General features: G+C 32.4%; 2 protein-coding genes across 50 annotated transcripts in view; one reads left to right on the top strand and one right to left on the bottom strand.

The window, feature by feature from the left end:
* Window positions 1-4,361, top strand: part of LOC115879450 (myosin heavy chain, muscle) — a 44,416-nt gene extending 40,055 nt beyond the window's left edge. For 46 of the 47 annotated variants that reach the window (XM_030896291.1, XM_030896303.1, XM_030896310.1 and 43 more), the window contains exons 23-24: window positions 54-959; window positions 3,828-4,361. In XM_030896291.1, coding sequence (XP_030752151.1) covers window positions 54-959; window positions 3,828-3,905 — 984 coding nt within the window. In that variant the 3' untranslated portion in view covers window positions 3,906-4,361. Of the gene's footprint in view, window positions 1-53; window positions 960-2,104; window positions 2,171-3,827 lie in introns of all 47 variants that reach the window. The other variant, XM_030896334.1, reaches the window with a different exon arrangement.
* On the bottom strand, window positions 4,050-11,960 carry LOC115879454 (cytochrome b5-related protein-like). 3 transcript variants are annotated; one of them, XM_030896338.1, is made up of 7 exons: window positions 11,902-11,960; window positions 11,196-11,288; window positions 7,828-7,961; window positions 7,321-7,712; window positions 7,075-7,263; window positions 6,810-7,019; window positions 4,050-5,875 (listed from the first exon to the last, which is right to left on the bottom strand). In XM_030896338.1, exons 2-7 carry the CDS (start codon window positions 11,269-11,271, stop codon window positions 5,572-5,574), a joined length of 1,305 nt encoding a protein of 434 aa, XP_030752198.1. In that variant the 5' UTR covers window positions 11,272-11,288; window positions 11,902-11,960; the 3' UTR covers window positions 4,050-5,571. The 3 variants fall into 3 exon arrangements, with proteins under 3 accessions (XP_030752198.1, XP_030752196.1, XP_030752197.1); XM_030896336.1 differs by lacking the exon at window positions 11,902-11,960 and adding an exon at window positions 11,624-11,757; XM_030896337.1 differs by lacking the exon at window positions 11,902-11,960 and adding an exon at window positions 11,466-11,565.
* Window positions 11,961-17,087: the final 5,127 nt, after the last annotated feature.

The following is a 17,087-nucleotide window of genomic DNA, read 5'->3' as shown; positions in this document are numbered from 1 at the left end:
AAATATTACTCTTGATATTTTTGAAATGATTCAAAAATATTTATTAATTCTAGGCTAATGCTGAGGCCCAGAAGACCATCAAACGTTACCAACAACAACTCAAGGACACCCAACAAGCTTTGGAAGAGGAACAACGCGCCCGCGATGAAGCCCGCGAACAGTTGGGTATTTCTGAACGTCGTGCCAACGCCCTCCAGAACGAATTGGAAGAATCCCGCACTCTCTTGGAACAGGCCGACCGTGCTCGTCGCCAAGCCGAACAAGAATTGGGAGATGCCCACGAACAACTCAACGACCTCGCCGCCCAGAACGCTTCATTGTCTGGTGCCAAGAGGAAATTGGAAACCGAACTCCAGACCTTGCATTCCGACCTCGACGAACTCCTCAACGAGGCTAAGAATTCCGAAGAAAAGGCCAAGAAGGCCATGGTTGACGCCGCTCGTCTCGCCGACGAATTGCGCGCCGAACAAGACCACGCCCAGACCCAAGAGAAACTGCGCAAGGCTCTTGAAACCCAAATCAAGGACCTCCAAGTTCGTCTCGACGAAGCCGAGGCTAACGCCCTTAAAGGAGGCAAGAAGGCCATCGCCAAGCTTGAACAGCGCGTCAGGGAATTGGAGAACGAATTGGACGGTGAACAGAGGAGGCACGCCGATGCCCAAAAGAACCTCAGGAAGTCCGAGCGTCGCATCAAGGAGCTCAGCTTCCAGGCCGAAGAAGACCGCAAGAACCACGAACGTATGCAAGACCTCGTCGACAAACTCCAACAGAAAATCAAGACGTACAAGAGGCAGATCGAAGAAGCCGAAGAAATTGCGGCCCTTAACTTGGCCAAATTCCGTAAAGCACAACAAGAATTGGAAGAAGCAGAAGAACGTGCCGACCTCGCCGAACAGGCTATTGCCAAATTCCGCGCGAAGGGACGTGCCGGATCCAGCGCCAGAGGACAAAGCCCAGCAGTAAGTACTACTCACATTTTTAATACTTTTTATTGAAATAGCCAAATAATATAGAAGCTGCGACCTTACAGATCTATTGTCTGTCCACATTTCTTGAGTTATAACGAGTTATAACTCATCATACAGCCTCAGGGCTTTGACAAAAGTCAGTATCTGAGACGGCTTCAAAGAGGCAGTTCTCCATCTCCGATATCAGTTGTACCAAAATTTATGGCACGAATGGTTGTCGTCGGCGCACTCAGTGAGGAAGGTGTTGTGGTGTTTCCCTATTTCCCCACAAAATCTGCATTCGCCATTGTTTTTTAGCTTTAATCTACTGAGGTGTTTGTTGAGGAGACAGCGTCCTGTTAAAAACCCTCTGACAATCCGAAGATTGTTCTTACTTAAATCAATTATTTATCTTTGAATTCTCTCATTCGTACGTCCATTACGTCTCATTCGAAATTTCTTAGAGTGCCTTAGGTCGTTGGATGAACGAATTGTCTTACCATTCCAGGTTACGGATGTAGTCTTCCAGATTCTTGAGTTCCGCTTTAAGTTGCTTTCCACTTGGAAAACAGAACGGCTCTGGTCCAGTTAGTGGAGTGTTTGCTCCTTTTCTAGCTAGATAGTTTGCTTTTTCTCATTGCCCTCTGTCCATTGGTGAGCTGGCACCCAGAGTAGAAGGACTTTATTTTTTACCCAATTTGTTCAGCTCCACTAGACATTCTTTGACCAACTTCGAATTGATGGTTACTGAGTTGACAGCTTTTAGAGCTGCTTGACTATCGGATAAGATGGCTATTTCTTGTTTCCGATAGTTCCTATCTAAGATAAATTTTACGCATCTTTCGAGAGCGTTACAAAAAAATATGTTTTCCTTCAACCCCTTGGTCATGTCCAACAAATTATTTTTTCTAAAAACTTCAACTTTTGACTACTCATTATGCAATTATATTTTAAATAGTAGTTTTTACGTATCACATTTTTATACAAATGATATTGTGGCTTCTATATTATTTTTTCTATAATATATCCACCAACCACTATTACCGCATTACCAAAAAGTCTTTGACTACATTACAATCTCAACAATTTCTCAAAACAAGCAAAACACTTAAAGAGAAACACACATACGTATTAAAATAAAACTTTTCTGATTAAAGCCTCAAGCGAACAAACCAAATCGCTTACCAGCAATCGCTATGGAGTAACCATTCTTCTAGCAGCTTGTAAGTCAGATTTCGTGTAAATGTTTTTTCCTAGTTAGATTCATCGTTTTGTCCTTATACTGTCCCACCATCTTAATATCTGTATTAGAAAAAAACTACTTTGTATTTATGACAAAAATGTAGAGCAGTTCCATTATAAGTAATGTCCAGTTCTGATTTTTAATTTTCAAACTATTTTTATTAGTTGAATTCGTTTTTAATTGTTTTTTAGAAATATAGACTTTTGTATAGAGATTAGTAATGAAACCATAATTAAAGAATTAAAGCAATTTCAAAACACTAATTAAATTTTACATTAAATCAAAGAGTTATAACAGAATTGAATTTGGATCAAAATTCAAAAAAGAAACTTCATATTAGTTTTTTTTTGTTTTTGATTTTGACTTATTTATAGTTTTTATTAAATATGTGGACAATGATAGGGCACTTTTAAAAAATATTTTTATCAAACTGCAATGCGATAAACATCCACCTGATAATGATTTTTTACGTTACTAATAAAAAATATACCAGATGTTTCTCAAGAGTGATTCACTTTTATAACTTTTTTTATTTTTTCTGATAAAAAAACTGATTTAATATACATTGTAGTATATGACATGAATTAGGATTTATTAACGGGTATTCAATTGTTTTCGGTCACTTCCTGTTTCACAGGAAATGACTACAACTTTTGATTTTAAATTACACCCTCGGTATTTTTTTATTTTATTCGACAGAACTTGTATGTTGAATTTCAATCTAGATTGTAATAATAGCTATGTTCATAACGATAGTTTGACTCGAAATACCAAGTATTTTGTACCAAATTATTGATATGATTAAAAATACGATTTGGGCATCTTTTAACCCTCCAGGACAAGGCACGAAAAATATTAAACAAGCAAAATAATTTTTCCAAGGCACCTTGACTAATAGTTAGTGTTTTAACACAGCGAAAATGTCCAAAGTTAACATATGATATGTCATTCTATTCAGAGTGTCATTTTATATCGAATAATGTAAAAAAATACTGAGGATGTCATCTGAAAATCAAAAGTTGCAGTCATTTCCGGTGAAACAGGAAATGACCGAAAAGAATTGAATACGTCAATCAATCTTATAATTTATGTCATATACTAACATACCAAATATCGTTTTTTATCTGAAAAATTAAAAAAGTTATAGGGGGTGAGCAACTTTTGAGTTGCACCCGGTATATTATAATTAGTTTTGAAGGGGTCAAAAACCATAATGAGAATTTGTTGTCTTATAATTTTAGGTGACTGTACAAAAAATATTGCCTAATGATCATAATTTAAAAACCACTTATAATATACCTATACTTGTAATATATGATATGGTAGTCTTTTCAGAATGAGAATATTATCTTGTCAAATTGACTAATAAGCAAAAAATGTATAGCGTTTCGATTAAAAAAATAACTTTAGTATGAAAATATGTTTAAATCGTCCTGTATATTAAGAAAAATATTTTATAAATATGCGTTACTATTGTCCTTATATTTTTTTGTGTAGTCAATATCTAAAAAAAAAACTGGTATAGAGCCTTTTCATTATAATTGTGCTAGGTATATCACGGAAAATGTTTTGAAATTGATATTTGTTATTTTGTATCTACAAAATGGTTATTTAATTCTTTCTTTCTCTTTCTCTAGCCAAGACAGCGTCCTCAATTGGGTGAAGGTGGTCTTTTCCCTCCAAGGTTCGACCTCGCCCCCGAAAACGATTTTTAAGTCGCGCTGTGTTTAGTTTAGATCAAAGAAAAATTTGAACTGAAATCGCGGGCCCACCACCGTTCGAAACCCGCGAGTGTAATTTAATAATTTCTAATTAATTATTACCTACATTTATTTTTTATTTCTTTACTTTCGTTCTTATTTTTTTTTCTTTCGTTCATTATACTTTTTTTTCGACTAGAAGTATGACTCCGTTGTTTCATTTTGAACAAGAAAGCCATTAGAAGCGTTAAAAGAAAATATTTATAATTGATACAGGAAAAACGGAGAGAGAAGGTTCAGAAAGAGACACGTATTTACCATCACAAACAGCCTTTGTTCTCCGCATTTCTTTGTATTTTTACACATTAAATCCAACGGTGTATTTTGTAAAAAGTCCAGGTATATTTAACTATTATTGTATGTGTGAATATGTTGTATGATATAAGGCACAAATAAACAAGTTATATCGTTCTTTTATTCAGTGTTTTTATTTTTAGTTAATCTCTTACTTATAAGTCCTATAATATCACTTTATATTTTTATCCTATATATTAGCGAAAGCTATAAACTCCAAACATTTGTTTTATATTCAGGTAATTAATAATCTGACTTGTTTACAAATCAGAAGATACTCAGTATTATTTGTAATGAACTATTAAATGTATTTCTACTGTTGATATTATAATGGAATTAATTTAAATTCAAAAACTTGTTACTTTAATATCATATCAGCACTTGCAAGCAGCTGCTTAGAATGTAGAATGAGTGAGAGGGGTAGTTACTGCGACCTTAAAGATCTATTGTGCCCCCCTTACTTGAGTCATCACACAGTCTATAACCTATCATACCTCTGTTGTAGAGGGGACAGGGTATTTCCCATCCCCCTCTGACAACAGATGTTCTTCCTCCGAGGGTACACACCCTTCCACGGTTGGAGTTCGGAGCCCTTCACAGTCGAGGAGATTGCCTCCGACTGAGGTACCCATGAGGTGTAGGCTGGAGGATCTGTCTCCATTTTCTCAACCTCTTTAACTTGGTCTTTCCTTAGACCTGATACCCGTGCTGTCCCTTATCTATAATAGACGTCCCTCTTTCTCTATTGCCTCCTTGGATTTGAGGTCAATTCCTATTGTGAGGACCTGACCATAACCCTCCTCCCTCGAGTTGATGACTCGCCAACTCGATGTCCTTACATTGAAGTTCTGACCCTGGATAAGGCTCAGCAGGTAGGTGGTGTCTTTCTCCTTGCTCCTCGGCAAAAAGACTGTGATTGCAGCTGCTTAAGACTGACAATATACTAGATTAGAGTCAGTAGTTTAGTTGAAATATTCCTACATTAGTAGTACATAATTCTCTTAGGAATATAACAGGTAAAGTATCAGAATATTGATAGATAATAGACTGGTCACTTTCAACTTTCAACTCTACCAAAATTAAAAAGTTAAACTCACGGAGTTTTAACTTTGTCATAAAAAATCGAATTTTGCATAAGTATTGGTTAATCTATCAAGATTTAAAACACGCTGGATCACCCAACTTATTAATCACATTATATGGAACTATAAAGACTTAAGAAGATAGATTATAAAAATCAATATTGCCACTCTATAAAACTATATAACAAATAATCACAAATACAAAATTATTAAATAGTCACCAAAAACCATAATTACATTGTTCACTAGCCAGTTTTTATCAATTTCTTTGGAGGCGTTTGATTAGGGACAATTTTAGCCAATTGCCTGTATTGTCCTTTAATCAAATCCAACTGGCTCTGCAATCTCCATTCTACGCCAAATTCCTTGCAGGTTTTCAGAAAAACTGGATAAAGATAGGTTAAAATTCCGTGGTCCAGCGTCGGAAACAGGTGATGTAATGCATGATCACCAAAGTTTGTCAAAACTAGAAAATGAGATCCAGTTATGTCTTTCCGGTCCATCACGGCGTCCAGTTGAAAAACACCCCAGTCAAGTTCCGTCTTTGGCCTAAAAATCAATAATATTTACTTTTAATTTATAACAGTCCATAAAGTGTCAAAAAAGATAAATAGATAAATTCAATGCTATTTTAAAAGCACTAAAGAAAATTACACAGGTCAATCACAACACACCAAAACATATTTTTCTCAAAATTCTATGCATGATTTTATCAAAACTGAATTTAAACCATCTTCTGACGATGGTAACATGGTCTACAAAACATGTATTCAAAAATATAAAAAATATGTACGGTTTTAAAATTGATATATAAAATTTTCTGTTAGAACTTTTTGAATTGTTCCAAACAATTTTTTTGCTGACAAGAATATCCAAATCGGCTATAAGGAACTAGCTATAACAAACTAAATTTAAGAAGTAGTAAGATAAAATAGAGCTGTAAATGGGCGTTGAACAACAATTGAAATACAAAAAAAAGTCTTTGAACAACAATTGGAATACTAACTGGATGTTTCCAGTGCAATGGACACCTAAAACAAAACAAAGCTAAGTGACACACCACGTTGCAGGAGATGTAAATACGTAAACTAAAGGGCCAAAGAAACAATAGTTTGCCCTACTACTGTAGCCAATTTATGAGAAAATTGTACAATTCAAAATAAACAATTTGAAGGTGCATTTTTCTTGTGGGAAGATGCACAAGAGGTCCAAGTAACATAAATAAGTTTCTCATGAAAAATTGCAACCTAATGTTATGCAAAAAGCCTACCGCGGTCATTATAAGACTATTCGGAGAGTGATTTCTAAACAATAACATAATTGTACGAACATTGAAAAACACAGTTATTCGTGAACAATTACTTAAAGAAATGCACAACAAACTTTCTTAAGAAGCAATATTATACGGTAGAAAAAAACATGGATTGGTTTACTGCAATATATTTATATTTTAAGACCGACATCTACTTTAATATTTACATACCGTGCAGTATCTCCATCATGGAATATATCTGGATGATGATGTGCTGCATTTAGTCCTATAATTGCGAAATGTAAGCTACCAATAGTAATAATCCACAAAAAAAAGAATGCGCAGATTTCTAGTGGCTGATTAGTGATGACCCACGAAAGAATTAATGGTAAAAATGGCAGAAGAAAGGTCCAATTGACTTTGCTTCTTAAAGACGCCGCTCTGCAAATAATTAATAAATCAGATAAAGTAGAGCAGCAACGTATTATATACTTGCGTTTTTATGTATGATGTTACAAATAATACAGCATAAATAAATACTCCATATATCCAAGACCCATATCTTACTATAAAATTCTTCTTTCCTGGTAAATATTGAAAAAATGGCTCTACAGATGATATTTCTAGATCATAAACTGTATTAGTATACATATGGTGGCTCAGCACATGACTTATTCTCCATTCACTAAAAGAATACTTGGATAGATAAAAAAGATAAATCAAAATAACTTTAGTGACTAACCTGCAACTCATCATTGAGAAATTAAAATAAAACCTTCTAAAACTATTTCTCTGATGAAAGTAATTATGGGCAGCTCCAGTCAAGAAACCCAAACTCAGTCCAGATAGTATTCCGAGGATAACACTTTTGTAATATACAGCTAATAGGAAAAATGATAAATAAGAAACTAATAGAGAATCTATCAGAATCTTTGTCCTGGTTATGGCACTTTTGGGAACTGTCTCTAATTCTTGATAAATATTCCTTTTTAGTGTTCTATAGAAACCATTTTCCTTAAATGTAAATGGATAGTTTCTTGGAGTAGACGATTCTTTTACAAAATATTTTGGAAGCAAATTTTCAGCCTTAGGTGACAGATGATGTGATTCAAAAGCTTCAGTTATATCAGTACCCTAAAAATAAACGATAAAAGTACATTTACCAAATATTTGGATTTGTATTGCATCGTAATATAAGTGGTCTCTAAAAAATTGTTGATTTTGTAATGTTTTATTATTTAAGCCTTACCTTAGTTAATTCTATCCATTCTGACCCTCCGGGGTGAAGATTTACAAATTTTCTTAAATCGTATAATTTATCATGAATTCTCCATAGATTTTCAGCTTTGTCGTCTGTATTTTTTCCTTCCAACCATTTTAGGCCTAAAATATAAATATACAGAGTGAGTCTTAAATAAGTGCAAATATTTTAGGGGTAGTATATTTGGACCCTAGAAACACAATTTTCACAAATTTTTTTCACGAAAAAAAAGGTTGAAAATTTGGAATTTTTTGCAAAATTTTTTAGATTTTATTTTAGTTTTTGATTGAAAAACATAATTTCTTGATAATATGGCAACATAGGTAGTAGATTAACTTTACAAGAAAGAAAACTCAGAAAAGCTCCAGGGGTTCTCAAAATTTAATCAAAAAATTATAGTGCGCGTTCAGGAAACACAGCCGTTGACTGACCGCTAAGAATTTTGCTCAGCGGCTGACCGTTTTTGTGTGTAAAAATAGACCGTTATACACAGTAAAACACAGTAGGTTTGGAGCAATTGTATTATACTTAATAAAAACGAAAATCTACAATAATAATTATTAGTTATTTCTAGGTATATGTAAGTCAAATAGCGCAACTTCGTGTAAAGAGTATCGTCTTATTAGTCTAATGAGCCACTTCCTTAAGCTCTTTCTCCGGATGCTGCATACAAGACTCTACAAAAAATGTGAGGAAGTAAGTTGAGATAGTCAATTTGGATTTAAGAACGGCTTTGGTATTAGAGAAGCCATATTCAGTCTTCAAACATTAGTGCAGAATTGTCAAGATCAGAGAAAAGATGTCTTCGTGTGCTTTATAGAAATGAAAAGGCGTTCAATAATGTTAAACATAACCTCCTTATATCATACTTCAGAGACTTGGGACTTGATGGAAAAAATATAAGGCTGATCAGTAATTTGTATTGGAACCAATAAGCTGAAATTCGTATACATAACGTTGGAGTAACAGAAGATTTTAAAATAAAAAAGGGTAAAAGGCATTCTGTCTCCAATGTTGTTTAACTTGTATGAGGAAAGAGCATTCACTGAGTCAATCTCCGACAGTTCCATTGGCTTGAATATTAACAATTAATAATATCCGATATGCGGATGACACAGTGATATTAGCAGACAATGCGAATGATCTCCAAATCCTTCTAAATAAGGTTAACAATGAAAGCCAAAGACTGGATTTAAACATTAATACTAGAAAAACTAAATTTATGGCTGTCAGCAGAAACAACATTCCGAACACCAAAATTTACTTAAATGGAGAGGTCATCAAGCAGGTTAGACAATTTAAATATTTGGGATGCATTGTTAACTAAACGTACATTGGATCCAGATCAGGAAATCAAATGCAGGATCGAGCAAGCAAGAATAACTTTTTCTAAAACTTCGAAGGTTTCTTACAGATAGAAACTTGAACTTCGGCCTGAGATACAGAATGGTGAAGTGCTATGTCAGGTCCGTTTTGTTATATGGTGTGGAAGCATGGACACTGAAGGTAGCAACAATAAACAAAATTGAAGCCTTCGAAATGTGGACCCTACGACGAATGCTAAAAGTGTCCTGGGTCGACCGTGTGAGGAATGAAGACATTCTCAGAAGAGCTGGTCTAGAAAAACGTGAACTCTTCGAAATCATCAAGAAGAGGAAACTTAACTTCCAAGCACTCCAAGTCGCTGCAATAAATCGAACCATCTGATGAGGAAGAAAAAGATGAACGCCTAGGCAGGAATCTGCACGGCACCTTAAAAAGGAGAATTTCTAGGTATGCTAAGATCGATTATATTGTCAGCGGTTTGTAATAGACCTAATAATAAATAATACATAATTTAACATATAAAAACTACTATTGATAATTAGTCCGTGCCGGGCCACAGCGGCATCCAAGGCAACGAAAAAGCCGATGAGCTAGCTAGGCAAGGATCATAAGCATCTTATCTTGGTCCAGAGCCAGTACTGGGAATACCCAAATGTATGGCCCGTAGTGCACTAAAACTCTGGATCAGGGAAAAGCAGAATGTCCACTGGAGAAACAGACAGGGGCACAGGCACAGCAAGGCTTTTATCCAAGGACCTAGCTCTAAAACCGCAAAAGAACTGCTAATGCTTAGCAGGAATAAATTGCGGATTACAACAGGCCTCTTGACAGGACATATGGCTGTCAAGTATTACCTGAACAAGATCAACCTGTATCAAGGAAGTCTTTGCTGCAGACTCTGCGACAAAGATCCTGAAACAGCGGAACACATAATATGTCACTGCGAGGCTCTGGATCGCAAGCGACACTTTTTATTTGGGAAAGCAAGGCTAGAACCGGAGGAACTAAGCTCCCATCCTATCAAGGACCTGCATAAGTTAGTGCAGGGCACAGGGATAGGAGAATGGGTGCAGATATAGAAAGGGAACAAACACAATAGGCCTCACAGGTCGCAGTGTTTCCGGCAGAGGACGGCCCCTTTGGGAAAAAAGTGCTTGACGTAAAAAGCTGATTTTTCGAAAACGGATAGACTTTAGGGTGTAGAGGTTCGATAAGAAGGGATTTTTCGAAACTCAAATTCTAAGGGGGTGAAACCACCCCTCAAATATTAGAATATTTTTTATTTAAAAACCGGTGAGTTTTTCGGAAAAACTCTTAAACACGTATATTTTATTTTGTTGTTTTACATATTTTAAGATTTTTATAAACATTATATAGGGTTACAGTTGAGGGTTGGAACCTTTGGTGTTAAACAGCAAAATAAAAACACTAAATCACCACAATACACCAAAACACTTTTACTTTTACACTGGACGCGCGTTTCGCTAACCATGTTAGCATCATCAGCAGATGATTATAAACTCAAAAACCAGTTTATAATCATCTGCTGATGATGCTAACATGGTTAGCGAAACGCGCGTCCAGTGTAAAAGTAAAAGTGTTTTGGTGTATTGTGGTGATTTAGTGTTTTTATTTTGCTGATTTTTATTATATAGGGTGTTTCATAAAATATGACCATTGCGTAATCACGATTCTGCTTAAACTGCTTGACGTTTAAAGCTGATTTTTGGCAAACGGATTGACTGTGGGGTGTAGAGGTTCGATAAGGAGGGGTTTCTCGATTGTTTTTTCTCATGCTGACATAAATGTGAGAAAGTGTCATGCAGTTTGTATGAGTCTACACTTTTACAGACCACTTTGAAATTCTTGACCACAGGAAATTCTTGATTTGCTTTATCATCACCATTACAAATGGTTAATTCGACGCGAACGAAGTCGCGGTTACACGCTAGTAAGTAATATAAAATGACGATAATATATTCAGATAAATTAAGTTCTTTCTAATGTAAGGAAAAAATCATAGTACTTACCTGAATGTAAAGGATCGTCCCTTAAAGATGGATATTTGAAACCGAGACTGGATTTAACGACATTACTCATATCCATATTTCCAAATTACTGAACTAAGGGAAATGACGATAGAATTACTAAATTAATAAATATTCATTGTGTAAATTAATTCGCTAATAACTTAAAAAATGTATTCTTTTCATGTAATCATTTTTCATATTTTTTTTAAATTACCACGAGACACTTTTCTCATATTCATAATTTCAATAATTGTTATAAACAGTACTAACCTATAAAAATAACGAACAACAAAACAACTATTTTAAGTGCCCCTGAATTATTGATAAATATTATCTCTCTTATATGTGTTACTGAACAGTATTTTCATTTAATGATTATGTTTTTGAATTGACGTTACTGGCTATTTATAAAATAATAAATTACTTACTGTTCTACTCTTTAATATTATTTATTAATAAAACACTATATTAGAAACACTACATTCTGGTGAGACCAAATGACAAATAATAATTTTCCGTAAACAATTGTTCGACAAAACCGCATATGATGCAAAACAATATGATACAATTAATTTACATTCATGTACTTAATATTCAACCTTTGGTACTATTATACCTGTAAAACAAACGCGTATTTACAGAAATTTGTATATGTATAATTTACGGTAAATTTATATGGTATTTAGATAATAAATATAACAATTACCTGGTAGTTGCATAGTATTAATTGGGGGTATTATTTTATGATTTAATTAGTTTAAAATTGATCTAATATACGTTAATTTATTGATAAATTCTAATCTAGTATGAATGATCGTTTTGGATGATTACTCCAAAATTTAATAAACATGTAAATACGTATATTTTTATTGTATATATAACCAGCCGAATTAGGAATATAGAATATACAGGGTGAGTCTTAAATAAGTGCAAATATTTTTAGGGGTGGTATATTTTGACTCCAGAAACACGATTATAAAGTTTTTTCCCGAAAAAAAATTGAAAATTTAAATTTTTTTTTAAAAAAATATTTGGAAAAATCTTTAGTTTTTACTTAAAAAACACAATTTGTTGATAATATGGTAACATAGGTAGTAGATTAAATTTACAATAAAGAAAATCCAGAAAAGATCCACTGGTTCTCAAAATTTTAGCAAAAATTCACCTTTTTTGGTTTGGTTTGGTTTGGTAAATTTTCAAAGTAAAATAACTCGGTTATTTTGGATTTATTTGAAGAACGGTAAAGAGAAAATATGTTTCTTTAATCGATGAATATATATTTATTTTTATTTTTTATTTTTATTTCTTTAATCTCTGAAAATATTTGCACTTATATAAGACTCACCCTGTTTACTGGATTGAAGGGAATTATTCTTCTATTTCGTTATTTAAATAATAGAATATAAACAACTAGCGTGTACCAGCGACTTTGTTCGCGTCGAGTTAATCATTTGTAATGGTGATGATAAAGCAAAGCAAGAATTTCCATTAACATACAAACTGGATAAAATTTTCTCACATTTATGTCAGCATGAGAAAAAACAATATGGCGATATTATTATATAACTTGGTAATATTTGAGGGGTAGTTTCATCTCGTTGAAATTTGACTTTCGAAAAATCCGTTTGCCAAAAATAAGCTTTTTACGTCAAGCAGTTTAAGCAGAATCGTGGTTAAGAAATTACCCAACTTTTTGGAACACCCTGTATGATTTTTTAAAAAAATTCAAAATATGTAAAAAACCCAAATAAATTATGCTGGTCCAAGCGTTTTGCCGAAAGACTAACTGTTTTTTAAATAACAAATATTGTAATATTTGAGAGGCGTTTTCACCCTCTTGGAATTTGACATTCGAGAAACCCCTCCTTATCGAACCTCTACACCCCACAGTCAATCCCTTTGCCAAAAATCAGCTTTAAACGTCAAGCAGTTTAAGCAGAATCGTGATTATTCAATGGTCATATTTTATGAAAGACCCTGTATAAATTTATAAAAAATCTTAAAATATGTAAAACAACAAAATAAAATATACGTGTTTCAGAGTTTTTCCGAAAAACTCACCGGTTTTTAAATAAAAAATATTTTAATATTTGAGGGATAGTTTCACCCCCTTAGAATTCGAGTTTCGAAAAATCCCTTCTTATCGAACTTCTACACCCTAAAGTCAATCTGTTTTCTAAAAATCTGCTTTTTACGTCAAGCGCTTTAAGCAGGATCGTGATTAATCAATGACCAGATTCGAAACACTCTGTATACATTTTTAAAAAATCTTAAAATATGTAAAAAAGCAAAATAAAATATACGTATTTAAGCGTTTTTTCGGAAACTTGACCGCTTTTTAAATAAAAAATATTGTAATATTTGAGAGATGGTTTCACCCTCTTGGAACTGGAATTTCGAAAAATCCCTTCTTATCGAACCTCTACACCCTAGAATCAACCTGTATGCCAAAATTGAGCTTCTTACGTTGAGTGGTTTGAGCAGGATCGTGATTAATCAGTATGTCAGTCACTTAAGGATTTTATATATATAGGTATGTTGATAAAATATACCTATTCGGGTAGTAATATTTCATCATAAATCATAAACAAGTGCAAATATTTTTAAGGCTGTTAGACCTCGATAAAAGAAACATATTTTCTCTTTCCCATTTTTCAGATAAGTCCAAAATAGCAGTTCTTTTACTTTGAAAATAAAAAAAAATGAATATTTGCATATTTTGAGATCGAACAATTGGATTTATTCTGGGTTTTCTTCTTTGTAAATTTAATCTATTACCCAATGATGCCAACTCGTGAGAAATTTCCCGATTGGTGGGAAATTTCGATCCGAAAGGAAAAGGGAAATTTTAACCTATAAAACACCATAAAAAATAGTTATCGTATACGAATTTCTCAGTTAAGTGAGTAAATTCGAACTATAGCATTACCGCAACCAGAGGTGCAAACTCACAGAAAAACTTAAGTCTTTTTTTGACTTAAATCATTTTAATGACTTAAGTCACTTGATTTTAAGTCATTTTTCGAAAGCTAGCTTAAGGGTTTCGAAAAAAACGATTTAAATTTTTATTCCGAAATAGAACAAGATTTAAGTCTTTTTAGAAACGAGTTGAGTCAATAAAAAGATTTAAGTCTTTGTATAAAAGACTTAATTAAGTCAGATTTTTATATATTTTAATGATACATTTTTAACAGCAGCATTTCTTTTTAAACTGTTAGGCGGCAGCCAGGCAGTAGATAAAAAGCAATAGTCAATACAATAAGGAAATTTAGTCTACTTTTATTTTGTGTAGAGGTATTATTTCTGAATAAGCAAAAAAACCGCAAAAAGCGGAATTTTTTACGTTTTTTGCATTTTTTTCAATGTTCCGTCAGGAAATTTTATTAGCAAACGATAGATCCGGAGTCAGCACCCCAAAAACATACAGAACAAAATAAATCAGAACTACTCCAAAACTTTCTCCAAAAAAAACAATTTGACCAATCTATTAAAACGTTGGGGGAATGGACGGTGTATGCCATTCCATTTTAGCCATTTACAGTTTATTTTTAAATTGTTAACTAAATTATTACTTTAATCTCACTGTGAGAAGGGACTGATATAGAAGCAAAGAAAATCTGGAACGTATTGCAGAAATAACATAAATGAGAAATAATAAAAAAATACCTATATATTGATAAAATAAAATTAATCTAGTTCTAGAAACATTATTACGTTATTTTTTCTATAATTAGGAACACGGATCAAAAATAACAACTCATTTTTATTTCATGAGAAAAAAAAATGTCAACAAGATATTATAAATAAATTCCAAAAAGACAAGGTCGGAAACAAGGTGCCCTTTCACTGATTTTCCAAGGCTGTTTAGTATGCAATTTGAAATCGAGATCGCTTATAAATAAAATATAGTTGTAGTTCCATTTTTATCATTCCTTACCTATAAATTGAAAGGATGAATCGAGACAAACCTATTGTAAATATAAAATTTATTTCTAAATACTAAAATATTTACATTTTTAACTTACAAACTACCTTATTAAGTACTTAGGTCTATTCATGTACGGAACAAAAATACAGGGTTGTTCACCACATACGACACGGAGTATTGTAGCTAAACGATCAGATTTTTACAAATTATAAGTTTTGGGTTTTTGAAATATTTTCAATTTTGTGAAATTGCAGTAAAAAATTTAAGGCCTCATTTCCCCAAGGGTATTAAAAGTTTTAATACTAAATATTTACTGAAGATTATTTATTGATCAGATATTATATTGCCATAATAAAAATTACACAACCTTATACAGAGTGTTCAAAAAATTATATTAAATAATTACTAGCTTTAAACGGCAATAACTTGTTTAATTTAAATGGGACACCCTATATATTTTACTTGAATCAGATGCACAATTTAATTGTCTATTAAATTGTTTTATACCATTCTTTGCCTATTTCTTCAAGTTTTCGTAGAAAATGCATTTTATATTATTTAGACATCATTTATCACTATACCCATGGAATATTGACATTTTAGATTTTTTTACACAGCAACATGTGTACAAAATATACAGGTGGTAAAAATAATAATATTGTAAGCCCATTTGTTTACAAAAAGAAAACTATTTAAGTCTTTGTAAAAGAGTATACCAATTATTACTAATTATTAATATACTCCGCCTATTATTTCCGCCTAACAATTAGTTAATTACATACTTAATTGTTTTAATTAATAAATTATTCTAAATAAATGTGGATTTGACTCAGAAATCAATACAATAATAAGTTATATAAATGAACATCTCTGTTGTTATAAATAAGCATTCGTCAAAAAATGAAATATATTTATAAGGTGGTACATTTTACCACACTGTCTCATACACATACAAAATTCAGGTTTTTAGTATTTGGAAAAATTATTGTTAATCAACGTAAACAGTGAATTAATGTAGTTTAAATACTAGGATCATATTAATTGGTGCTATTTAACAAATATTTAAACAAAGTTTCTTATTTTTTAATGAAATAAGCAAATTATATCGACCATATTAGTATCTCTTTGTACTTAGTACTCTTTGAAAATTTGTTACATTTTTAAAATAATCTAAAATGTCAATATTCCATGGGTATAGTGATAAATGAGGTCTAAATTATAAGAAAATGCTACTTCTACAAAAACTTGAAGAGATAGGTAAAAATGGTATAATACAATTGGATAGACAATTAAATTGTGCATCTGATTCTCGTAAAATATACAGGGTGTTCCATTTAAATTAAACAAGTTATTGGCGTTTAAAGCTAGTAATTATTTAATAAAAATTTTTAGACACCCTGTATAAGGTAGTATTTCGTTTATTATTGCAACACAATATCTGATCAATAAATAAACTTCAGTAATTATTTAGTATTAAAAACTTAGATACCCTTGGAGAAATGAAGCCTTAAAATGTTTACTGCAATTTCATAAAATTGAAAATATTTCAAAAACGGTAAGGTTTGAGTGTAATAAACCTTAATCAAATTTACCTTTATTTTAATCGTAGAATCTAAAAATATAATAATATACAGGGTGTTCCATTTAAAAAAATACAACTATAATAGTTTTAACTTATTTGGGACACTCTGTATCTTGTAAAAATATTTTTAGATTGTAGCTCTAATAGTCCTTCAACGAACCCAAACCTTACAATTTGTAAAAATCTAATCGTTTAGCTACAATACTCCGTGTCGAATATGGTGAACAACCCTCTATATTAGATATTACTATTTACATTTTACATCAACACAGATTTACAAATAACAATATAAAATTTATTAAACGTAATACGGCACTAGAATGCATTTATTACTTATTAAAATAATAAGTACAGATAAATTTCGCATAAACGCAAACCTTTA

This window comes from Sitophilus oryzae, unplaced genomic scaffold (genome assembly GCF_002938485.1).
Source record: "Sitophilus oryzae breed Bouriz unplaced genomic scaffold, Soryzae_2.0 scaffold_1576_pilon_pilon, whole genome shotgun sequence".
Classification (NCBI taxonomy): Eukaryota; Metazoa; Arthropoda; class Insecta; order Coleoptera; family Curculionidae; genus Sitophilus; species Sitophilus oryzae.
The sequence above is the reverse complement of the archived record's forward strand: the minus strand, read 5'-3'. Positions and strand labels throughout refer to the sequence as shown.

Bases quoted from the DNA above. Each gene is read 5' to 3' on its own strand.
- LOC115879454 (XM_030896338.1), bottom strand. From the start codon at position 11,271: ATGGATATGAGTAATGTCGTTAAATCCAGTCTCGGTTTCAAATATCCA. The intron at 7,962-11,195 runs GTAAGTACTATG...TTTATATTTTAG, and splicing joins GGACGATCCTTTACATTCAG to GCCTAAAATGGTTGGAAGGA. The intron at 7,713-7,827 runs GTAAGGCTTAAA...GTTTATTTTTAG, and splicing joins AATGGATAGAATTAACTAAG to GGTACTGATATAACTGAAGC.